The 19412-nt window shown below is 37.1% G+C and overlaps 3 protein-coding genes across 11 annotated transcripts; all 3 read left to right on the top strand.

The window, feature by feature from the left end:
• Nucleotides 1–80: 80 nt before the first annotated feature.
• LOC137720348 (UDP-Glycosyltransferase superfamily protein) lies at nucleotides 81–7960 on the top strand. 3 transcript variants are annotated; one of them, XR_015965108.1, is made up of 18 exons: nucleotides 81–306; nucleotides 400–476; nucleotides 592–726; nucleotides 1148–1349; nucleotides 1982–2116; nucleotides 2834–2938; nucleotides 3464–3562; nucleotides 3877–4006; nucleotides 4760–4810; nucleotides 4893–5003; nucleotides 5731–5840; nucleotides 5928–6096; nucleotides 6480–6566; nucleotides 6798–6879; nucleotides 7012–7125; nucleotides 7261–7322; nucleotides 7433–7529; nucleotides 7631–7960. XR_015965108.1 is itself a non-coding variant. In XM_068459407.2 (18 exons), the coding sequence occupies exons 1-18, from the start codon at nucleotides 170–172 to the stop codon at nucleotides 7748–7750; spliced, it is 2010 nt and encodes a 669-aa protein (XP_068315508.1). In that variant the 5' UTR covers nucleotides 81–169; the 3' UTR covers nucleotides 7751–7960. The 3 variants fall into 3 exon arrangements, 2 of the variants coding, with proteins under 2 accessions (XP_068315508.1, XP_088554451.1); XM_068459407.2 differs by having other exon boundaries at nucleotides 6811–6879; XM_088698325.1 differs by lacking the exon at nucleotides 2834–2938 and having other exon boundaries at nucleotides 105–306; nucleotides 6811–6879.
• A 789-nt stretch (nucleotides 7961–8749) lies between these two features.
• Nucleotides 8750–15264, top strand: LOC137721281 (putative sphingolipid transporter spinster homolog 2). Of its 7 annotated transcripts, none has more exons than XM_068460387.2 (17): nucleotides 8750–9055; nucleotides 9242–9373; nucleotides 9639–9740; nucleotides 9851–9955; nucleotides 10072–10147; nucleotides 10275–10349; nucleotides 11015–11117; nucleotides 11238–11303; nucleotides 11749–11776; nucleotides 12248–12345; nucleotides 12606–12682; nucleotides 12954–13067; nucleotides 13160–13279; nucleotides 13605–13733; nucleotides 13994–14072; nucleotides 14178–14350; nucleotides 14954–15264. In XM_068460387.2, the coding sequence occupies exons 1-16, from the start codon at nucleotides 8898–8900 to the stop codon at nucleotides 14303–14305; spliced, it is 1590 nt and encodes a 529-aa protein (XP_068316488.1). In that variant the 5' UTR covers nucleotides 8750–8897; the 3' UTR covers nucleotides 14306–14350; nucleotides 14954–15264. The 7 variants fall into 7 exon arrangements, with proteins under 7 accessions (XP_068316488.1, XP_088554462.1, XP_088554466.1 ...); XM_088698336.1 differs by lacking the exon at nucleotides 14954–15264 and adding an exon at nucleotides 14506–14830; XM_088698340.1 differs by lacking the exon at nucleotides 13994–14072 and having other exon boundaries at nucleotides 14954–15120.
• Nucleotides 15265–15897: 633 nt separating this feature from the next.
• LOC137720717 (2-alkenal reductase (NADP(+)-dependent)-like) lies at nucleotides 15898–18486 on the top strand. Its single transcript, XM_068459824.2, has 4 exons — nucleotides 15898–16206; nucleotides 16723–16900; nucleotides 16994–17160; nucleotides 17831–18486. The coding sequence occupies exons 1-4, from the start codon at nucleotides 15955–15957 to the stop codon at nucleotides 18290–18292; spliced, it is 1059 nt and encodes a 352-aa protein (XP_068315925.1). The 5' UTR covers nucleotides 15898–15954; the 3' UTR covers nucleotides 18293–18486.
• Nucleotides 18487–19412: the final 926 nt, after the last annotated feature.

The following is a 19412-nucleotide window of genomic DNA, read 5'->3' as shown; positions in this document are numbered from 1 at the left end:
CGAATTCAGTAAAGTTAGACGGTTGGGTTGCGGATGCAGGTAAGTAATATTTTAATAAAAGTTGTTGTGATTTCAAATCTAATTAAGTCAAAATTAATAAATTACAGAAAAGAAAAATCACGACTTTTATCGTCTCCTCCTCCATTACTCGCACAGTTTGGTTGCAAAAATGAAGGCGCTGATGAGCAGCTCGATCCTCCGCCCGTGGCAGTGGCAACCACCGCATCAGAAACCTCCAACTCCACTAGTTTGCTGCTCCGCCGTCAATGCGTCCTCCTCCTCCTCCTCCTCCTCCTCAGAAATGAAGTCAGTCAATCACTTAATTGTTATCATTATTTTCTAAAACCTCAATTTTCTGCTTTACTTTGATCTAATCACTCCAATCTCAATTGATTTCAGGTTTAAGGGCGATGGAAATGCGGAGTCCGTCTCTCGGGCCGAAGACATTTGGAAACTCTTCAGAGAAGCTCAGAAGAGTAAGCCAAAACCAAACTCCTCGATTGCAATTCATGTTATTTGTGTTTTTTTTTCTTTCTGTTTATTTATTTTTAACTTGTCTTAATTCCATTGCAATTTGGAATGAAAATTCAGATATTCTGCAGTTAAACCAGCAACGAGTTAAGGCGGTAGAAGAACTCAACAAAATCACCAGAGAGAAAGAGCTGTTGGTGGATAGGATTGAGCAACTGGAGCTGGAAAAGCAGGCTGCCATTGCAAGACCTCAAGGTACCTTAATCATCCCTGATAAGTATTAATATTTCTTGTATTCTGAACTCTAAGAATTTGGTGTGGTGTTTTTAACAATTTGAAGTCGGGTCATGATGAACATGCTTTGGTTATAATTTGAAAGTTTTTGTCAAACAATGTGACAGAAATGTAAATTTGGAGCACGTTGAAAATGTTGGGGAACTAATCTATACAAATGAACTTATTGAAATTGGAATTATAAAAAGTACAGTGGAATTGAGCCTAAACTATGGAACTAAAGGTGTAATTTAGGCTTATGTACTATTATGTGATGAAATCTTTGTTGTTTTACTTGTTTTGGACAATGGTCGGTGATCATATTCTTCGAAAGTGAAAGAAGTATTTAGAGTTCATGAGGGTTAGTTTAATAATGTCTTTCTGTTGATGTACTGTAAACCAGATAGGGTAAGCTGTTGGGAGCTACTGTTTCGGATAGATTCAATGGTCCTCAATGGAATGGTTACCACCGTGGAGGCATCTGATTTGAGAAGGCTGGTTATGGATAACAAATTTAGCTTACCTGAAGTATTTAGTGACACGCTGCAGAAAGGAGACACTGAGATTCTAGCTGAACTCCGTCACTTCTCCAAGAGAATCAAAAGGTAGTGGTTTGCATATTTGACAAACAAAGTTTTACATTTTGAACACTTGGAAGACAATATGCCAATCTTTCAATTCCCCTCCACCACCCCCACCCCCCCCAAAAAAAAAAAAAAAAAACAAAACTTTTTAATTGGAAAATTAAGGATTGAAACTTTTTGGCCGATATCCCCCTGCTGTTAGTTTTTCATTTTTCCATCCAAATTTCTGTTAAATGAAAACATATGCACAACATATTAGGTAGTTAGGTCGCTTCATTCTTTAAAATAATTGAAAACCCTAGATTTCTGAAATGTTGACCTGTGCAAATCTGTGTGATTCTATAGCTTTTGCATCTGAAGGTCTAGCGAAGTGACGTTTTTGTTCTCAAGGGAAAGTCATGTGGTGTGCACGCAATAAGAGTTAACATTTATTTGGCTGGAATCTATGGAAAACTAACGGCAGGGGGGGGGTGGTTTTGGGGAATCGGCCAAAAAAATTAGTTTAAGTCCTTGATTTTCCAATTTAAAAATTTAGGGGGTAAATCAAAAGTTTGGTGAAAGTTCAGGGGGGAGATTGGCAGTTTACTCTCATTCTTTTTGTCGCTTCTTTCTCTTTCAAAAAGTGATGTTATGTTTTATTTTGAAACTTTCAGGAATGGCTTTCACATTGTCCATGTATGCACGGAAATGGCACCCCTGGTCTCTTTCCGATCCTTGGCTTCATATGTGACAGGCTTGTCTTGTGCACTACAAAGGAAGGGGAATTTGGTGGAGGTGATACTTCCAAAGTAATTATGGGACCTCCTTTGTAATTTTTGTTTCTCTTTACTCAGAGTGCTTAACTATGGAAGACCTAAATATTGTTTTCTTTGATAGAGAACTTTAAGACAAAAATTGCTCTTATGAGTATTCGTGGATGATCATAAGTTGGTAACTAGAAGAAAAGATGAAACTGTGACTATAATATTGGTTTAGTGAAACCTGTTGTAGGTACCCTGTGGCAGTAGTATGCTTTTGACATATCCTCGTGTAGTCCAAGAAATCTACTAGGTAGCTCTTGCTTAATTCAGTTGCCTGCCGCATTCCTAATGGCCAAGGGAGATAGAGGAAACCGAGTCTGATGTAGTGATGCTGATGGAAGAGATAGTTACACCATGTATGTTCACTTAGGTCTGTTATTTTCTCATGGGATCTGAAGTACTCTAGACTTGCCACTTATTTCATTAGAATGTGCGGTCATGAAGATAGAAAGACTGTAGGATTGCAGAATATGGAAAATGTGAATATTCTCTTTTTCTTTGTTCAAATTGTTGTTTCCGAAGATATAATTTTGGGAAAGAAGGATCTAATGGTTTCTTAAAATGATGGTTTATAGAGAAAAAGTGCATTCAATGAAAAGGTTGGACTTTATTTTGTACACGAGTTCCTATAAACCTTTTAATAAATTTTGCTAGAAAACTAGACAATTATTAATGATTTTGTTCATGACTGTACCTTGTGATTAGGTTTTCAAGCTTGGACTTAAACAAAGTTCAAGGCCTAAAAGAAATTGAGGCAGAATGTTATTCGTATTACAATGGTCAGTTGCATGGGAACAAAATCTGGACCGGGTAAGCTTGAGTTGTTTCTTTGTACACTATATTTATGTCTGCTTTAGAAAATTCAGTTTGGAATAGTTGAATATATCTGGGTTCAAGGTACACCGCTGACAACATTTGGCTAACCCCGTTTGGGTGACAACTTGAGTTCTAACAGTAACATATGATGTCAGACTTGACCAGGCTCATGGGTATTGCCCATTAACTGGCCATGGTATTATGATCACGAGCCTATCGTGGCTATGTTTTTTATTTTTTAAATGGGCCCTCTCTTGCTGAGGATCATAAGACTAAAAGGGGAAAATTAAGAAACCCCGATTAGTACGTTGATCAACTTGGACTGTGTGGTGGTGAGGTCCTTCACATGTGTCTGTCTGTCTGTCTGTTTGGGTGCATGCGTGCGTGTGCGCATCTGTGTTCTAGATCCAAAGTACCAACTAACTTCCAACTAGCTCTTTTATTAGAAAAGCATCTGTGTTGTTATAGTGTTATGTTTGAAAATCTGTATTTATCTAGCTTTATCTACTTGTTATGCAGCATTGTCTATGGCATTGGAGTTACTTTAATTCAACCAGTATACTACTCATCCTTTTTCAATCGTGAGAGGCTATATGGCTATTCAGATGACTTTGAAAGGTCAGTATAATTTTCACTCATATTCATAAGATTGTAAGATTGGTAAGATTGGCCTTTTCTTAAAGTATTATGAACTGAAAGTGGGTTACTTTGAACTAGTGTGCTCTCATAGAAATAAAATTATATTGAGCACTTTGGGCTTTTAAAACCATCATGAATTCAGATACTCATGGGTATCTTGCTCTCTCTATACATGAAAAGGCCTAACTTTTGTGGTGCCGTATCTCCATATTTAGTAGATTATATCTAATATGGTATCTAGCTCTGCCATGAACAATTTCTTCTATGATGGTTCATGTATTTGATGCATTCAGGTTTACCTATTTCTCCCGTGCTTCATTGGATTATATTGTAAAATCTGGAAAGCGTCCTGATGTGATACATATCCACAACTGGGAGACTGCTATTATTGGGCCACTTTTCTGGGATATTACTGTTAAACAGGTACAGCTTAAAACTGTATTTTCTTTGCTCTATATTGAATACCATTAAATAAGTACTACCGCATCCTTCTCCTTGCTCCCAAGCATGAACCTTTCTTTTAATATTCATTTTCAAAGAATAAATTTGCAAGTAATTCATTTCATTTGATGAAACTTAATGCAATGCAACTTGGAAGACTTATTTAATATATATTTACACAAATTTATAATGCATGTGTACAGAGTGATCTAATAAGTAGCTAAGTGTGCGCAGCCCATCGTGTACTTAGCCATACATACTTAAAATTTGATTCCTGGTTGAGATGTTATAACTTAATTAGCTACTTAATGAGGACCGAATAAGGAAGCTCTTTTTCCTATGGATATAATTTGAGGGCAATGTCTCAGTGTGAATTATGGAAAATATGTAGTGGGGAAGATGGTATGATGCTAACAGCTTGCTTATGTGGTAACATGTCTGTCCTGCATTATACAACTTGCACCTTGCTTAAGGAAATTTGTAAAGGATGTGGAAAGGCAGAAAACTTTATGTGGTCAACATGGAAGCCAATCTAAGTACCTTAAATGTCCATCACAGTACTGATGTCACAGGCTGCTTTAGTTTTCCGTCACATGAGGGTCAATTTTTCTAATGTATCTTGTTGTATTTTTCTTGCCCCTTCCCAACTTGTGGTTGCAGGTTAGAGAAAAACATTTATTTATTTTTGGCATGGAATTCGTGCCACCGTATAATTTTTTTTCCACATCTGTACAGGGACTTGAAGGTACAAGAATTCTTTTGACATGCCATGACCTCAACTCACAGGCAAGTAGCTGTATATTTTTCTTTTTAACTTTACACGCTCACATGGATCCAATTTATAATGCTTTGTGTTTCGATACTTTAGTGTCTTGAGCATCCAGAGAAACTAGAGTTATGCGGACTCGATCCTGCTAGACTTCACCGTCCTGATCGTTTGCAAGATAATAACAAGGCACATCTTGTTAATATCTTGAAGGTATATTCCATAGCTATTCTGTCTCTCTTCTCTTGATAATTTTTTGCAAGATAATACAGGAATTCACCGTCCTTTATATATCTTATGTCATGTAACTACCGCATAATATACACAGTTGGATAGATATTTTTCAATGACTGCATGTATTAGCCTTCTGACGTTAAAGTCACTATTTTATCTTATGTCTGAGAAACTTCCCGCAATTTTTCCAATTTTGACAATGTAACAACATGGGTTAGGATTTGAGTATTGTTTCCGTTTTTCCTGAGTATGATGTGAAATAAGAATGCATTCCAGCCTTGACGTGGTGACTTTATGAATGATTTACTGTTTAATTCAGATTGTAGATACATAAAATTTAAAATATTCAAATGAGAATCAATATATCATTTCAACTTTCAACTGAACGGAAATTGGCTTGGTTTTGATACAATTGTGAAGGAGGCCAAGGTAATTAAGTATATTTATTTATAACGGTTGCAATACATAGGCTCTAGTTCTTTTGTGCTTGCTTTTTCATTGTATTCCCTCAAATTTCAGCTTCCATTTATAAGTTTGGAGAACACATAAAAAGAGCATTGCTATGGTGTCCTGGTTTCCAGCTCATTTCATTTGTTATTCAATATTATTTCCCATACTTCAAAGTCCCTTCTTTATTGGAAGCCCTAGTTTCCTTTGATATTCGGCATGGATTCCCCTGGAAGTTTTATTTTCTATAAATTTGCAGGGTGGAGTTGTTTACTCCAATAAAGTTGTCATTATGTCATCCATACTTTCAAAAGGCAGGGTTATTCAGAGTCTGAGTCATGGGTTGGATCCTACCTTGAACATTCACAAGTAAGTAGCTCACTCAAACATTCATGCAGATTCTTTTGGTTTCTTACACTGAAAGAAAATTCACCTAGTGTTCCCATTTTCTTTCAGAAACAAAGTGATTATTGCCCCTTGTGGATTTGACAACTCCACCTGGGATCCGTCCACGGACAACTTTCTTCCTGTACAGTATAATGCGAAGGATATGAAAGGGAAAACAGTCTGCAAAGCTGCATTGCAGCAGCACCTTGGGTTATCCGAGCATGCTTCTACTTTTCTTGTACGTATGCATCTGAGGTTATCTGAGCTGTGAACACCTAGTTTTCATTAGCTTGTACTTGGTGTGATACGACCTGTTATTTCTTAGGTAACCATGTTAGGTGGGTGAAAATTTGAAAACACGGACAAAATTAACATTCTTTGGTTAGATGTGTGTTAACTTATCTGACAAAATCCACATTACGAGTTAAGCCTTGATTGTCTTTCAGAAATTAATCTAATTAATCTATGGTATGGGACTGCTTGCTCAGGGAAGCCTTGTCTTCAGAATAACTTAATTTTCTTTTCATTTTATGTTTCTTTTACCTATGTTTTTTATGGAAGGATTTATACTTGTTTTCTGATTTTTACTGGAAATGCAACAAATTACGAATATTTTATCAGGTTGGATGCGTCTTCTCTAAAGTATCAGATGTTGATCTGGAGAAGCTGAGGGAAATATTTTCGAAAAATAGCAGGATTGATGTACAGGTAGTTACTTCCCCTTTTTCTTTTCTCATCAGAAAAATGTATGGCTTAGTGGCCGAGACTTGCTGAACGCCTTTACGATGTGCAAAGGGTAATTTAAAAAAAAAAAAAATGGTCAGTGTGCTTGGTAGCAAGGGAAGAAATAACTAGCCATTTCTTCCGGAAAACTTTCCTTAAAGAACCTGGTATTTAAGTTGTTTTTCTAGATTGTTTCTCATGGATGTGATGGTTAAGTGTCTTGTTACAGTTCATCGTCATGGGGATTGGCAAAATATCAAGTGTAAACAAGTTGGGATCATTGCATGAACCCTTGAAGGTACAGGTTGCCTCTTGTTCATTGTGTTAATGACATTTGTGGCAAATCATTTTAGAATATTGCTTTTCTATTTTGATCTTTGCATGCCTTTCGCGTCACCTATACATATTTTGTGTTCTCCTTTGGCTGCAGGAGGCAAATGTACAATTGATAGACGGGAATGATGAAGCGTTATCACATTTGGTTTTCGCGGGATCTGATATTATCTTATGCCAATCTTTTCATGACCCGGACCTTCAAGTTCCAGTTAGTTCTCTCTTTCCGTCTCCCTAGTATTAGTTTCCTTTTAGTTTTGATTTTAATACTTTTTAAAATTTCCGGAGAAATGTACTTACGGAAATAATTTTCCTTGTCTGATGTCCAATTATTCATTGTATGTAGCTAAAAGCTTTAAAATACGGAGCTGCTCCAATTACAGTAAACTCCAACGACGAGGGGTTTGGGTAAGTTTTCTTATTCGGAATGAAAACGTACAGATGTTTATATTTTCTTGTGCTGTTATTTCATTTGAAAGTATAATTATAAATGTCTCATTGGCTATAACTTTGAACAGGAACTTTGTCGAGCATAACTACGAGACCACTAATTTCTCACGTTTCATCAGCTCTACGTTTGGAAATATGACTCTAAGCCAAGCCCTGGATGAAATTGTATGCGATTCTTTACCTGGTCATTAAACTTTCAGATTATCTTCTAAACTCCCAATTATTATCAAGATGCTAAAGTTGTTGAAATTTGCTGTTATTTGAAGAAAAACAACCCGTCGAAGTGGAAGAGAAAGATAACGGATGCCATGGAAATGGACTTCTCGTGGGATGCTGAGTGCTGCGACATCCATACTTCTGCGTATACAGCCTTGAAAAATTTGTGAACGTGTACATAAACGCGTATGTTAGAGCTTGATTATTCCTCCATGCAGGTTTTCCGTTGCCGAGAGCTGGGTTCTAGAGATGTACAGTTTCGAAACCGAGTAGTTATGAGCGGGTGAATAAGAAAGTTGGGTTTCTGTATCTGTTTAATGTGTGTAAAATGGTGTCAAGTTGTTACAGTTTAATTAGTTAGTGGAAACAGATTTACGCAATTTGGGTGAGTGTGGATGTAATTGTCTACTGCAAAACCTACTTTCTTCTTCTGTTGTGGGTGTGTTTGGAAGTGCTTTTTAAACTTCAAGCACATAACTGGTGCTTCTCCTAAATGCACTTCAAGTGCTTTTGAAACCCAAAAACATTTTTTTCCGATAGCGCTTTTAGTAGTTTTAAAAGCATTTCTAAAACAAGTTCTATGTTATATAGTACGAAATTGTAACCGGACCGTTTTAAACCAATCTAAATTGTCATGAGGTGGACTTGAACTCTAAGGAGAGCACGTACGCTCTAACTAATGTGGCCACGCAGACATCTACATTATTATTCTAATCTCAATTGAAAAATGATAAATAAACAAGAAGTCAAATGGGGGAAAGAATTACCAACATTTCTCTACACTGGAGGGGTGAGGGAAGGTTTGAACCCGAGACACGAGGAACAAAGAGGAAAGTTCTAACTACCAAAGCAATCCACTACTTGCAGTCGTTTTTCTATTCACTAATTCTATAATTTAGGTTCACAAAACATTAATCTTATTGCTCACCAAATATTGTATAGGTGGATCAGTACTAACCCAACATGGCAGTGTGACTCATAAATAAAAATACTCTTAACTATGGCCTTATGATATATATTGATGGTTTGTTTGCTTAAGTATTATTTTATGGTATAATTATTAATCTACTAACTTTCGCCATTCGAACAGAAATACCCGTAGACCATACTACTAAAACAAATTTTTGTTATTATTTTCTATAAATAGATAAAAATGAGTTTCAAAACATGGTTAAAGATGTGTCCTGAGAGAGAGGAGAGAGAGGGGGCAGAGGCAGAGGGTGCTGTAAACTTTGGAGGTTGCTTGCGGAACAAGGCTCTCTTTCTCCACGCCTCCCTCTCCTCTCCTCTCCTCTCTCTCATGATCTCATCATTATTATGGCGGAATCACAACAACGAGAGAAGCAACAAGAGCAGCAGCACCATCAACCGCCTCCTCCAACCCCTACTCCGCCGTCCGATCCTCCCAACCCAGATATGTCGGAGAGCCCCATCTCAGACTCACCTCGATATCCATCATGGTTCACCCCCAAAAGGTAAACATTCCCAACTCAGTTTCCTTTAAATTACTCTTGAATTAAAAATTCTTGGGTTTTCTGCACTTTTCTTATCTGGAAATGTAATTGAGCCAGTAAATTTTCAAATTTTGAAGCTGCATTTGAAGGGAAGAGGTTGCTCGTGGAATGTGATCAAATATTTTGTTTATTTCGTATGTAAAACAGGTTGCTCGTGATGTTCTGTGTGATTAACTTGATTAATTATGTCGATCGAGGAGCAATAGCCAGCAATGGTGTCAACGGTAGCATTGGGATTTGTGATCCTAGCGGCATTTGCACCGCGGGTACCGGAATTCAGTAAGATTTTTAAAGTTTCTTATGAGAGTTTCGGAGCCTTAGAGGCCAATATTAATCTGGCATTGTGCTGTCTAATCCAGTGGCTGTTGTGGCATATGCATTTATTATCCATTTGTTTATCAAGAAACTAGATTCATTTCCGATAAGTTTTTGAAAATCCGTGAAGCATCTAATTAGGGTCACTTGTTTGAATAATTTGCACTATTTTTCACGATTCCCTTGATCTGTTGGTTGTATTTGGTTTACGGTGGCATGTTTCTTACAGGGGAGATTTTAAATTGAGCAATTTTGAAGACGGCTCTCTGTCATCTGCATTTATGGTTGGGCTTCTTGTGGCCTCACCCATCTTTGCATCGTTGGCAAAAAGGTGAGTACTTACAGTATGCATGAGATGAGTTGCTAACTTTTTCATCTCTTCAATGGAGATATCCTCAGCTCGATGCGGTTTCAAGTTCATAAGCATTGTTGTCTTTTCAGTCACAATCCTTTTAGGCTGATTGGAGTTGGATTATCTATTTGGACATTTGCCACAGCCGGGTGTGGTGGTTCAATTAACTTTTGGACCATTGCAATTTGTCGCATGTGAGTGCAACAATGCTGTACTATTCTCCGATTTTACAACTTTGGCTTTGTTCTTTGCATCAGCATCACCTTCCTGTGTTAGATTGTGAGTTTATAACTGAGGTTTACCATTCTAGGCTGGTTGGAGTTGGTGAGGCATCTTTCATTAGTCTTGCAGCACCATTCATCGATGACCATGCTCCTGCAACTCAGGTTTGTTTTCTTTCCCTTCTCTTCATCCCTCCCTATTGTTCTTTACAATCAAATATGTTTCAGAGGTAGACAATATTTGATGATTATTTTCACAATTATGCTGAATATTTATCAATTGTGGGCCCAGAAAACAGCATGGCTTGCTATGTTTTACATGTGTATACCAACTGGAATTGCCGTGGGCTATGTTTACGGCGGATTTGTAAGTTTTAAATTTTGCAAGCTAACTTCATATTTGTACATATATAAAGGCTGCTGGTTGAATTTTCAAAATTCCGTTTTGTTTTTGGGTGGGGGTGGGTCTATCGGAGCTTGTTAATTGGTTTACTGTGGGTAGGCTCATCTATCTGCTTCTACTCATGGTACCAATCACCTCGCATGATATTGTTGGATATCCATGACATCATTGACAAAATCAGTTCAATATTTTAGGGTCTGTAATTATAGAGATAGCGGTTCACGTATCTAGGCAATTGCTGGCCTTTCCCTCACTTTCTCTTCCTCCCAATCTACAAAACCAATCAAAAAGTTTGATAACTTAAATTGTTGGTTGCAAGAAACAACATGCAATACTCTCTGCTCTTGAAGGTTCCCCTTCACTTCTGAATTTGGAATGTATCCTAGTGTTTTAAAATTAAGCGTTTCTTTCCTTGTACTAAGGTAATGGCTTGTTCAACTTCTTAGTTCTTTGTAGTAAGGGCAATTGATTTCAACTGCAATTTAGCCTTCATACACCTCTCTTTATTTGTGGTCATTAGATTGAATAAATCAAATTTCTCTATTGGTAGCATCCTTGTATATCATGGTGATTTTGCACTGGGTTAGATGTCTTGTCGTAATGATATTCTGCTTTGGATCAATGTTTAGGTGGGATCCAGTTTCAGTTGGCGTTATGCATTCTGGGGAGAGGCATTAAGTATGCTTCCATTTTGTGTATTGGCTTTTGTGGTGAAACCATTGGAGTTGAAAGGTGAATTTTATCGTTTCGTTCTTTTTGTGACTCTGTGATGCATCGTCTGTGATAAAGAAGCTTATGTTTTATGTATGATCCATCGGATTTGTTGTAATGTAACTTAACTGGTAACTTTAGGTCTTGCTCCTGCTGACACAAGAAAAACTTTGGAACCTATTGAAACAACTAGTCCTTTAATTGAAGGTATTTCATGTTCTATTGTTGTTTTGCAAAGTCGATTTCATGTTTCAAAAAACAAATATTACTCTGTATTTTTTAGTTCGAAAATGGTCCCAAGAACAGTTTGTGTTGTCATTTACTAGCAGTGTAGGATAACAATGGGGCATTTGAACTTTCCATTCTTTAATTTCTAAAAGATATCCCTCGTTAATCTTAAAAAGTATTAATGTGTGAGAAACCTTGTTCAGCTTCAATCATTTTTATCGATATAATCAGTTACATTGTACCTTTTCCTTAAATGCATTTGTAAGGACAGGAACTTTGGGTGGATCTAAGATGGTCAACGTAATGATTATGAATGGTAGTGTGGAAGCAGTTCTCCGATGCTTGATATATTTTTTTTTTAAATTTCAAGAAGTTATTTGTTATCCAAATTTGTATGTTTATTCTGATTAGCTTCTAACTGCAGATTCAGATGTCACAGAAAAAGCTTCTTGGTAAGTAACGATTGCATCCATCTTTTTCCCTATTACTTGGTTATCTTCACTGTCCTTTGTAATTATGAGAAAAATAGAATTATTAGCCCACTTCAGAAGTGTTCCCATGCTCTCTGTCAACTGGGAAAACCTGCTGAGCATTACCAGGTAGGGTGCTCAAATAACAAAAACCGTTGCAATGCATCTGCAATTCAAATGCCAGTTCCATTTCAGATATGGGCACATTAGTAACATGTTTAAATAAATACATTGTTCTCTTTTTACTTGTGTCTCATGTGGCTAGACCTTGCTTCTTAATCTGCTGTTGGATCTTTCGGCCGCTAGCCCCCTAATCAACTGACAAAAAAAAAAAGTTTATTAATGTCAGCGTGATAGAATCAATCGAGAGGGTAGGACAGGATTATTACACATCCAACATCCTAAAATGGTATTTCTTATCTGTTAGATTGTTCTTCTTTTTGTGTATTTCAGGCCAAGCCCTGCTACAAAGTCTTTGAGCCAACTCTCAAGATTCTCAAGAGATATGAAAGCGCTTTTGCTCGATAAAGTTTATGTTGCTAATGTCTTAGGTACTCCCTCATCCTCTACTTGTTCTTCTAAAATTTTATCCTAATATAGTAAGATATAATTTCAATTGTACTTAATCTTATAGATCTTGATCATGTTTTTACACGTGTGTATACCTGTATTGGGTAAAAAAAATGTGGTAATGTTTGCAATCTTACACTAATTTAACTGAAGAAAGTACTGATAGAGTGCTACCAAAGGTTACTATTTATTATTTACAAACTTTTTATATTTTTTTCCTCACAATTTAATTGACTGGCAGGTTATGTGTCATATAACTTTGTCATTGGAGCCTACTCGTACTGGGGACCAAAGGCTGGTTATGACATTTATCATATGGTATAGCCCTTTGCTCTTTTTTTTTTTTTTTTTTTTTTTTGTCATGTAATCCTGCTTTCTTTGCTAAAAGGAAACTGAATTTTGACCTTAACTATCAAAAGCGTTGGTATATCGATGATCTCCCAGTGATATTACTTATGGGATCAGCTCTTTTACCTTATAAATGCATTATCAGAATATAATAGACTATATTAATAACGGCAGTCTAGCATAAAGGAAATAATATTCTAACAATTCTGACAGTATTCTCGCTCATTGGAACTTTGGACAGAATAAGCCAGATATGTGGTTCGGAGGTATTACAATTGTTTGTGGAATTTTGGGGACGTTAGCTGGAGGGCTCATCCTTGATGCAGTGACTGCCACAATTTATAACGCTTTTAAGGTGAGTTCTGCCTGTGTCCAGCGTTTACAATACGGTCTTCTTTAACATGTTTTATTAGAATGTGCTGTTGAAACCCTTTGCTTCTTTCACAGCTTCTCTCTGTTGCAACATTTCTAGGCGCAATATTTTGCTTCAGTGCCTTCTGTGTAAGGAACTTGTATGGTTTTGTAGTTCTCTTCGCATTGGGGGAGCTCCTTGTGTTTGCAACCCAGGTAATCTTAACATTCTCCGATTTGGGTTGAACTTTGGTGGTTTCAATGCATACTGTGCACGCTAAACTTGAATTTGTAATAGTCTGCTTATAATAATGAGTGGATTAGTATATGATGAGTATGATCTTGTCTACTAAACTTTTAACGCCATAACTCAATGTTTGATTATGCACATAAGCACCACCAGTAGGGATGAAAACCCACACATATGTGGTTGGTCTGAAGCATATAATATGATAATGACTGCTCACTGATATATAATAAATATAACCTACTATTCCAGTTTTATATAACGTTTGCCCTGTTAATCACTTTTCCTTGGCAGGCTCCAGTTAATTATGTGTCTCTGCGGTGCGTGACACCAAGTCTTAGGCCATTGGCTATGGCTGTCTCAACTGTTTCAATCCACATCTTTGGTGATGTTCCTTCCTCACCTCTTGCTGGAATACTCCAGGTGCGCCTTCAAAGTTTGTTTCTATATAATTTGTTTGAGAAGTGGAGATTACTGCTGATGTTTAGATGATATAATTGTGTCACTCTATTACTGTTGGTATTTGGAGAAGCAGCTCCTAGGCGGTATACTGACAGCAAGGGAAAGAAGTTGATTCCAGTGTTCAGTTTGGAGTGAATTTTCATAGAAGGGTTGTCTTGTCGGTTTAGCATCCTCACCGTGTTCGTTTTTCCTGTTTTGGGTTTTGTTCTTTTCATATGTAGGACCATGTTAAAAATTGGAGGATAACAACTCTTGCTGTGACATCTGTTCTGTTTCTTGCGTCTGGAATATGGTTCATAGGTTTGTCAAGGACAATTAGTTATAATAATTTGTTCAACTGGTATTTAAAAGGAGTGAATTTTTTTGAGCGGCATCAGGTTAATAAGCTTGTACTACTTTTTTTAGGGATCTTCGTTAGCAACAAGGGTAGTTCTGACGAAGATGGTAAGGAAGAAGTCTCCACGGTTGAGACAGTCAGAAAACCACTTGAAGAGAACAGAACTGTGGGAGCGAAAGACCCTGTTGAAGCATAAATTTACTATAGTAAATGCTTGCAAGTTGCTTTTTTCATCTATAAGGTAATGCAGATGCGATAATTGTTTGCATGTCTCTGTTACCATTTATGCTGGGAAAATGTGTAAATAGTGTTAATTTTCCACGAAGATCTTCGTGGTTAGTAAATTCTAGAGTTAAACAGTAACCTGATCAATTGAGCAACAAAATTCATCTCCAGAGTGCTGAAAACCATTCGAAAATTCATCTGTAGAACTTTCAAGGTGAGAGTTGTAGTGCTGCTTCCGCCGTTTCCAGATTAGGCCTCTCTATCGAATTATTTTCCAACAAATTTTTATTGGGAACAGATTAGGCCTCTCTATAAAAAAGTTTGCTTATTTATAGTTACCCTTTTAAATCAATATGTAGAGTTTTCGCCTTAACTCGGTGAAACAAGCGGGCGACTGTGATGTAATTAAGTTGTCTGAGATGCAATTCAATAGTTTCCTAGCTTGTCTAATAGAAAAACACCAGTATTGATATTTATGATATAATTTCTTCCTTAATTCAGCTTTTGTACGCAGCAGCACATTACTTCTGCCTTGTAATCTTGTTCAGTTCTCTACATTTTCTTTTTGGGTTGCCGAAATCAACGGTTGCCTTCCTCCTTTTGATTGATTTATTTTCAGGGTATATGGAGTGACGTAAAATGAAGTGTCGTCTTTGTGGCGTAAAACGACTAATTTTTTCCCAGTTGAATGAGCTAGAATTTATGTCCTAGTAAAGGTTCATGGACGACGCTTTGGCGATTAGAAATCCCATGCTGTTGCTGGACAGAGTATCCTTTACACATCAAACACAGGCAGCTATGTTTCTGTGTGAAATTGTGAATGTTACTGTTTTTCCCAGATGACGAAACTCCTACAAATACTCAACTAGTATATGCACAATGTTTAACATTCATTCACTATATTGACATAAAAGGAGTTTGTTGATGATTTTTCGGAGAATGAATGACGAGAAAGACTTCCATGGAACGATTATACAGTAACTGTGGCATCTTGTATTAACCAACATCGTTACCGTGATGTTTCGTGTCATGTGGGCAACGCTACATGCAAGTATATTTCCACGTGGCATTGTATGATTGACACCAAACACTATAGTGGCGGTGTACTTATGTCATGTAAGTTGGTCTCGCGAACAACTTTATGTTGGTTATGTTGCTTGAATGACAAGGGACCCCATGTGGCAACGTCAGTGTATTCGTGTGGTGGAATGCTCTTAAAGATTAGGAGCATGGACTTTTCTTGACAGCTATAGTATTAGTTCCATCTATGATTCCTTAAGATAATGACATAACCGTAGCTTTCTTGAGCAGAAATGGAATGGAAGGAGATATATCCAACCATACACGTGCCACCATACAACACCTCAAACTCGTTGACAAACAAAATCAAGCAAACTTTGATACGTAAATTAAAGATAATGCTAAGTAAACCAAATGACATGTTACCAATAAAAAAATGAGCACTTTAATCAACATATTAATCCAATCATCAACAATCATATAATTTGGTTTAAAATTTTGGACACTGTAGCATTACCCCGTAAATTAAATGCTACATATTTTTCAAAGAAACAGAGGACCTGAAAAGATATAGAGTTTGGTTTTGGTTGAGCAACGGCAATGGCAATGGCAATGACGAGTGGCGCAGAGGAAGTGAGGAACAAGCAGGTGATACTGAAGAACTATGTCTCTGAAAAAGCCGAAGAGTCCGACATGCACGTGACAGTTAGTACCTTGAAGCTCAAGGTTCCACAGGACTCCAAGGCAGTGGTGGTCAAGAACCTTTACTTGTCGTGCGACCCTTATTTGAGGCTTCGTATGAATAGAACTCAACCTCCTAATAGTGTCTTCACTTCAATCACTCCTGGCTCTGTGAGCAATCTCTTTGGCTTTCTTGATTTTCTGTTTGGTTCCATGATTATCAATGTTCTGTTTTGGTTATGTATTTTTGTGATTTATAGATTGTAGGACTCCAAGGCAGTGGTGATCAAGAACCACCCGTTCCACGTTCCACGTCCTGCCTAAGACATGCATAAGGGGATCCCCTGCATTCAGGGGCACCAAAATAGGCCTTTGTAGGGCTTGAATGCAGGGAATCGCCCTTGCCTTTCATGGGCAGATGACTGACGTAGCATGAATGACCATACCCAAGTATTTTTTATCAGATAATTATTTTCTCACTCTCCCTTATCTCCTATACACTCATCTCTCTTTTTTTGGATTGTATAAATCAAAGAATAGTATAGGGGAAGGAGAAGACGGAGTATGAAATCACTATGCTTTCTCATTTTAGAGGGTTGAGATTCAATCATCTGGCTTAAGCATGTTAGAACTGAATTCACTAAATGAAAAATATGAAAATAAATACTCGTTGATGCATTTCTTCAGCCATTAAATGGGTTTGGAGTGGCTAAAATTTTGGAGTCGGGGCACCCGGAGTTCAAGGAAGGTGACTTGGTTTGGGGGACAACAGGATGGGAAGAGTACAGCATCATCACAGAACCAGAACAGCTCTTTAAAATCCACTACACTGATGTTCCCCTTTCCTACTATACTGGACTTCTTGGTATGCGTTAGTTCTTCATCAAAACTATGAGTTATATATGTTCATACTCTGTATAATCACTATATTAATCTTTTATTTCTTTGAATCATTTAGGTATGCCGGGTATAACTGCCTTCGTCGGTTTTCATGAAATCTGTTCGCCGAAGAAGGGAGATTATGTCTTCATTTCTGCCGCAGCTGGTGCAGTTGGTCAGCTTGTTGGGCAGTTTGCAAAGCTGATGGGATGCTATGTTGTTGGAAGTGTTGGAAGTAAAGAGAAGGTGAGTTATTAGCTTTATAGTCATTTTGGGATAAAATTAATGATTAAGGAGAACCCTCATTAAGTGCAAGTTTCAGCAAACAAAGTTCAAGCGACTAAACCAACTAGTGTTACTGTCTAGTAGCATTCATCTTCATTTGTAAGTGAGAGGTCTCATGTTCGATTTAAATGGATGGCGCGGATGTATAATATTTGTGTTGAGTTTGATATCTAGTAAGCGGTTGGGCCATTGTGTGGCCTTGCCAATCCCTCTCCATAAAGTACATATCCTCCTTCCACTTAGTGTCAAATATTACTGTATCAAAAACAAGTTAAAGCAATAGAGATTCTTTTTGTAGCACGTTCGTTCTTTTATAAAGGACGGACCTTTTGAGAAAATCTCACTTTATGATAAAGTTTATTGAACTTTGATACTACTTAAAACGCATAATCGAAGCCATCAACTAACTCGAGATTAGAACCCGTAAAGTTTAAGTTCTACACTTTGAAAGGTGATTATACACTCTAAGGCTGAAGAAAATTGGAAAGAAATAAGGTTTTCTCAACGAGTCCATTCCTTAAGGAAAAAAAAAACGGACATGTTATAAGCAATAACTGTATTTGTGTGTGTGTGTGTGTGTGTGTGTGTGTGTGTGTATCATAAAGTCCACAATTTGCGTTCATGGCTGTAGGTCGATCTACTAAAGAACAAGCTTGGATTTGATGAGGCTTTCAATTATAAGGAAGAGCCTGACCTGGAGGCAGCTTTGAAAAGGTACTTCCCTGAAGGCATTGACATTTACTATGAGAACGTTGGAGGAAAAATGCTGGATGCTGTGCTCCTTAACATGAGACGTCATGGCCGAATTGCGGTATGTGGATTGATCTCATATTACAATCTCAAACAGCCGCAAGACTTTAGCAACCTCGTCTCTATCATCTACAATCGGATTCGCATCGAAGGCTTCGTTGTGTTTGATTATTTCCACCTCTACCCCAAGTTTCTGGACATGGTGATCCCCTACATCAGAGAAGGGAAAATAGTGTATGTGGAAGACATAGCTGAAGGCCTTGAGAGTGCTCCTGCAGCTCTTGTGGGACTTTTTAGTGGCAGAAATATTGGAAATCAAGTAGTTTTGGTTGCCCATGAGTGATTTAGCCTAAACATATATATATATATACACACACACACACACACTTTGTGAGGATCACGGAGATCTTCCAATCACATTCGTTCATTGTACATTGTGCGGTCAATTTTCGTCAGGTACTATTTATATTCAATTTTAAATAAAAAAATTTACAACCTGATGTGAATTGAGGATTCCCGAAATCCTTACAAAGAGAATCTGGCGAGAACCCTCTCTCGACCAATACCTACCAATCCATGATCCGATGTCCAAAGTCATCATGTCTCAATTCACACAATTTTCAGAGCGGGCATTTACACTATTTTTACAACATGAAACCCATTATAGCATGAGATCATTAATTTTCTTTTATTTTAAAAAGAGAGTATTCTCCAGAAAACCAAAGTCTGTAGTTCTATACGTATTGAAAACCATGCTTTGATATGTTAAGAAATTAAAGGGAGAAGAAGGAAAAATGATTGGAACTTCGATTATTGTTTCATTTGTTAAAAAGAATACAATTCTTTAGTAATAAAAATCGTACAGAAGCTAACTACAAAAAGACAAACCCCCAACAACATTTAAAAAAATTACTTTATACTAATTTGTAATCCAAATGACAGGAATTGAGAATGAATTGAATTGAGGAAGAGTTGAAATGAAATGGAATTAGAGTAAGACTTCAGCTGAAATTGTGTACTAAAATTTTTAAAAATCTGAGTACTAATAGTATTGAATCATATAAATTGTTTACTAATTCACACAAATTAGAATCAAATTCAATTTGATTACTAAATGCCTCTATTCCCGAATCATGTCCTTGCTCATTTCACATAACCTACCTATAATTATATCCAAACTCAAAACGAACACGATTTAAATTAACATCAATTTATTCATTGATAACTAACAAGAAGTGTCAAATACTTAATTGAAAACATAACGTTCCATTCTTTTCTTTGTTCCTGTGGCAACTGATCCACATTTTTCACCATGTCAAGCTAGCAAACCAAGCTTTACAAAATACAAGTGGTCCTTTACCACAGTGATGAAAATGTGTTAAGCCATTGCATAACGACGTGGGTTTAAACCTCTTTGATGACTAATCTAAGATAATCTATCATTTGTTCGAAAGAAAAAAAAA

The sequence above is a fragment of the Pyrus communis genome, chromosome 1 (genome assembly GCF_041283825.1).
Source record: "Pyrus communis isolate YQ-2024b chromosome 1, ASM4128382v1, whole genome shotgun sequence".
Taxonomy (NCBI): domain Eukaryota; kingdom Viridiplantae; phylum Streptophyta; class Magnoliopsida; order Rosales; family Rosaceae; genus Pyrus; species Pyrus communis.
Note: the sequence above shows the minus strand (reverse complement) of the source record. Positions and strands in the feature narration are given on the sequence as shown.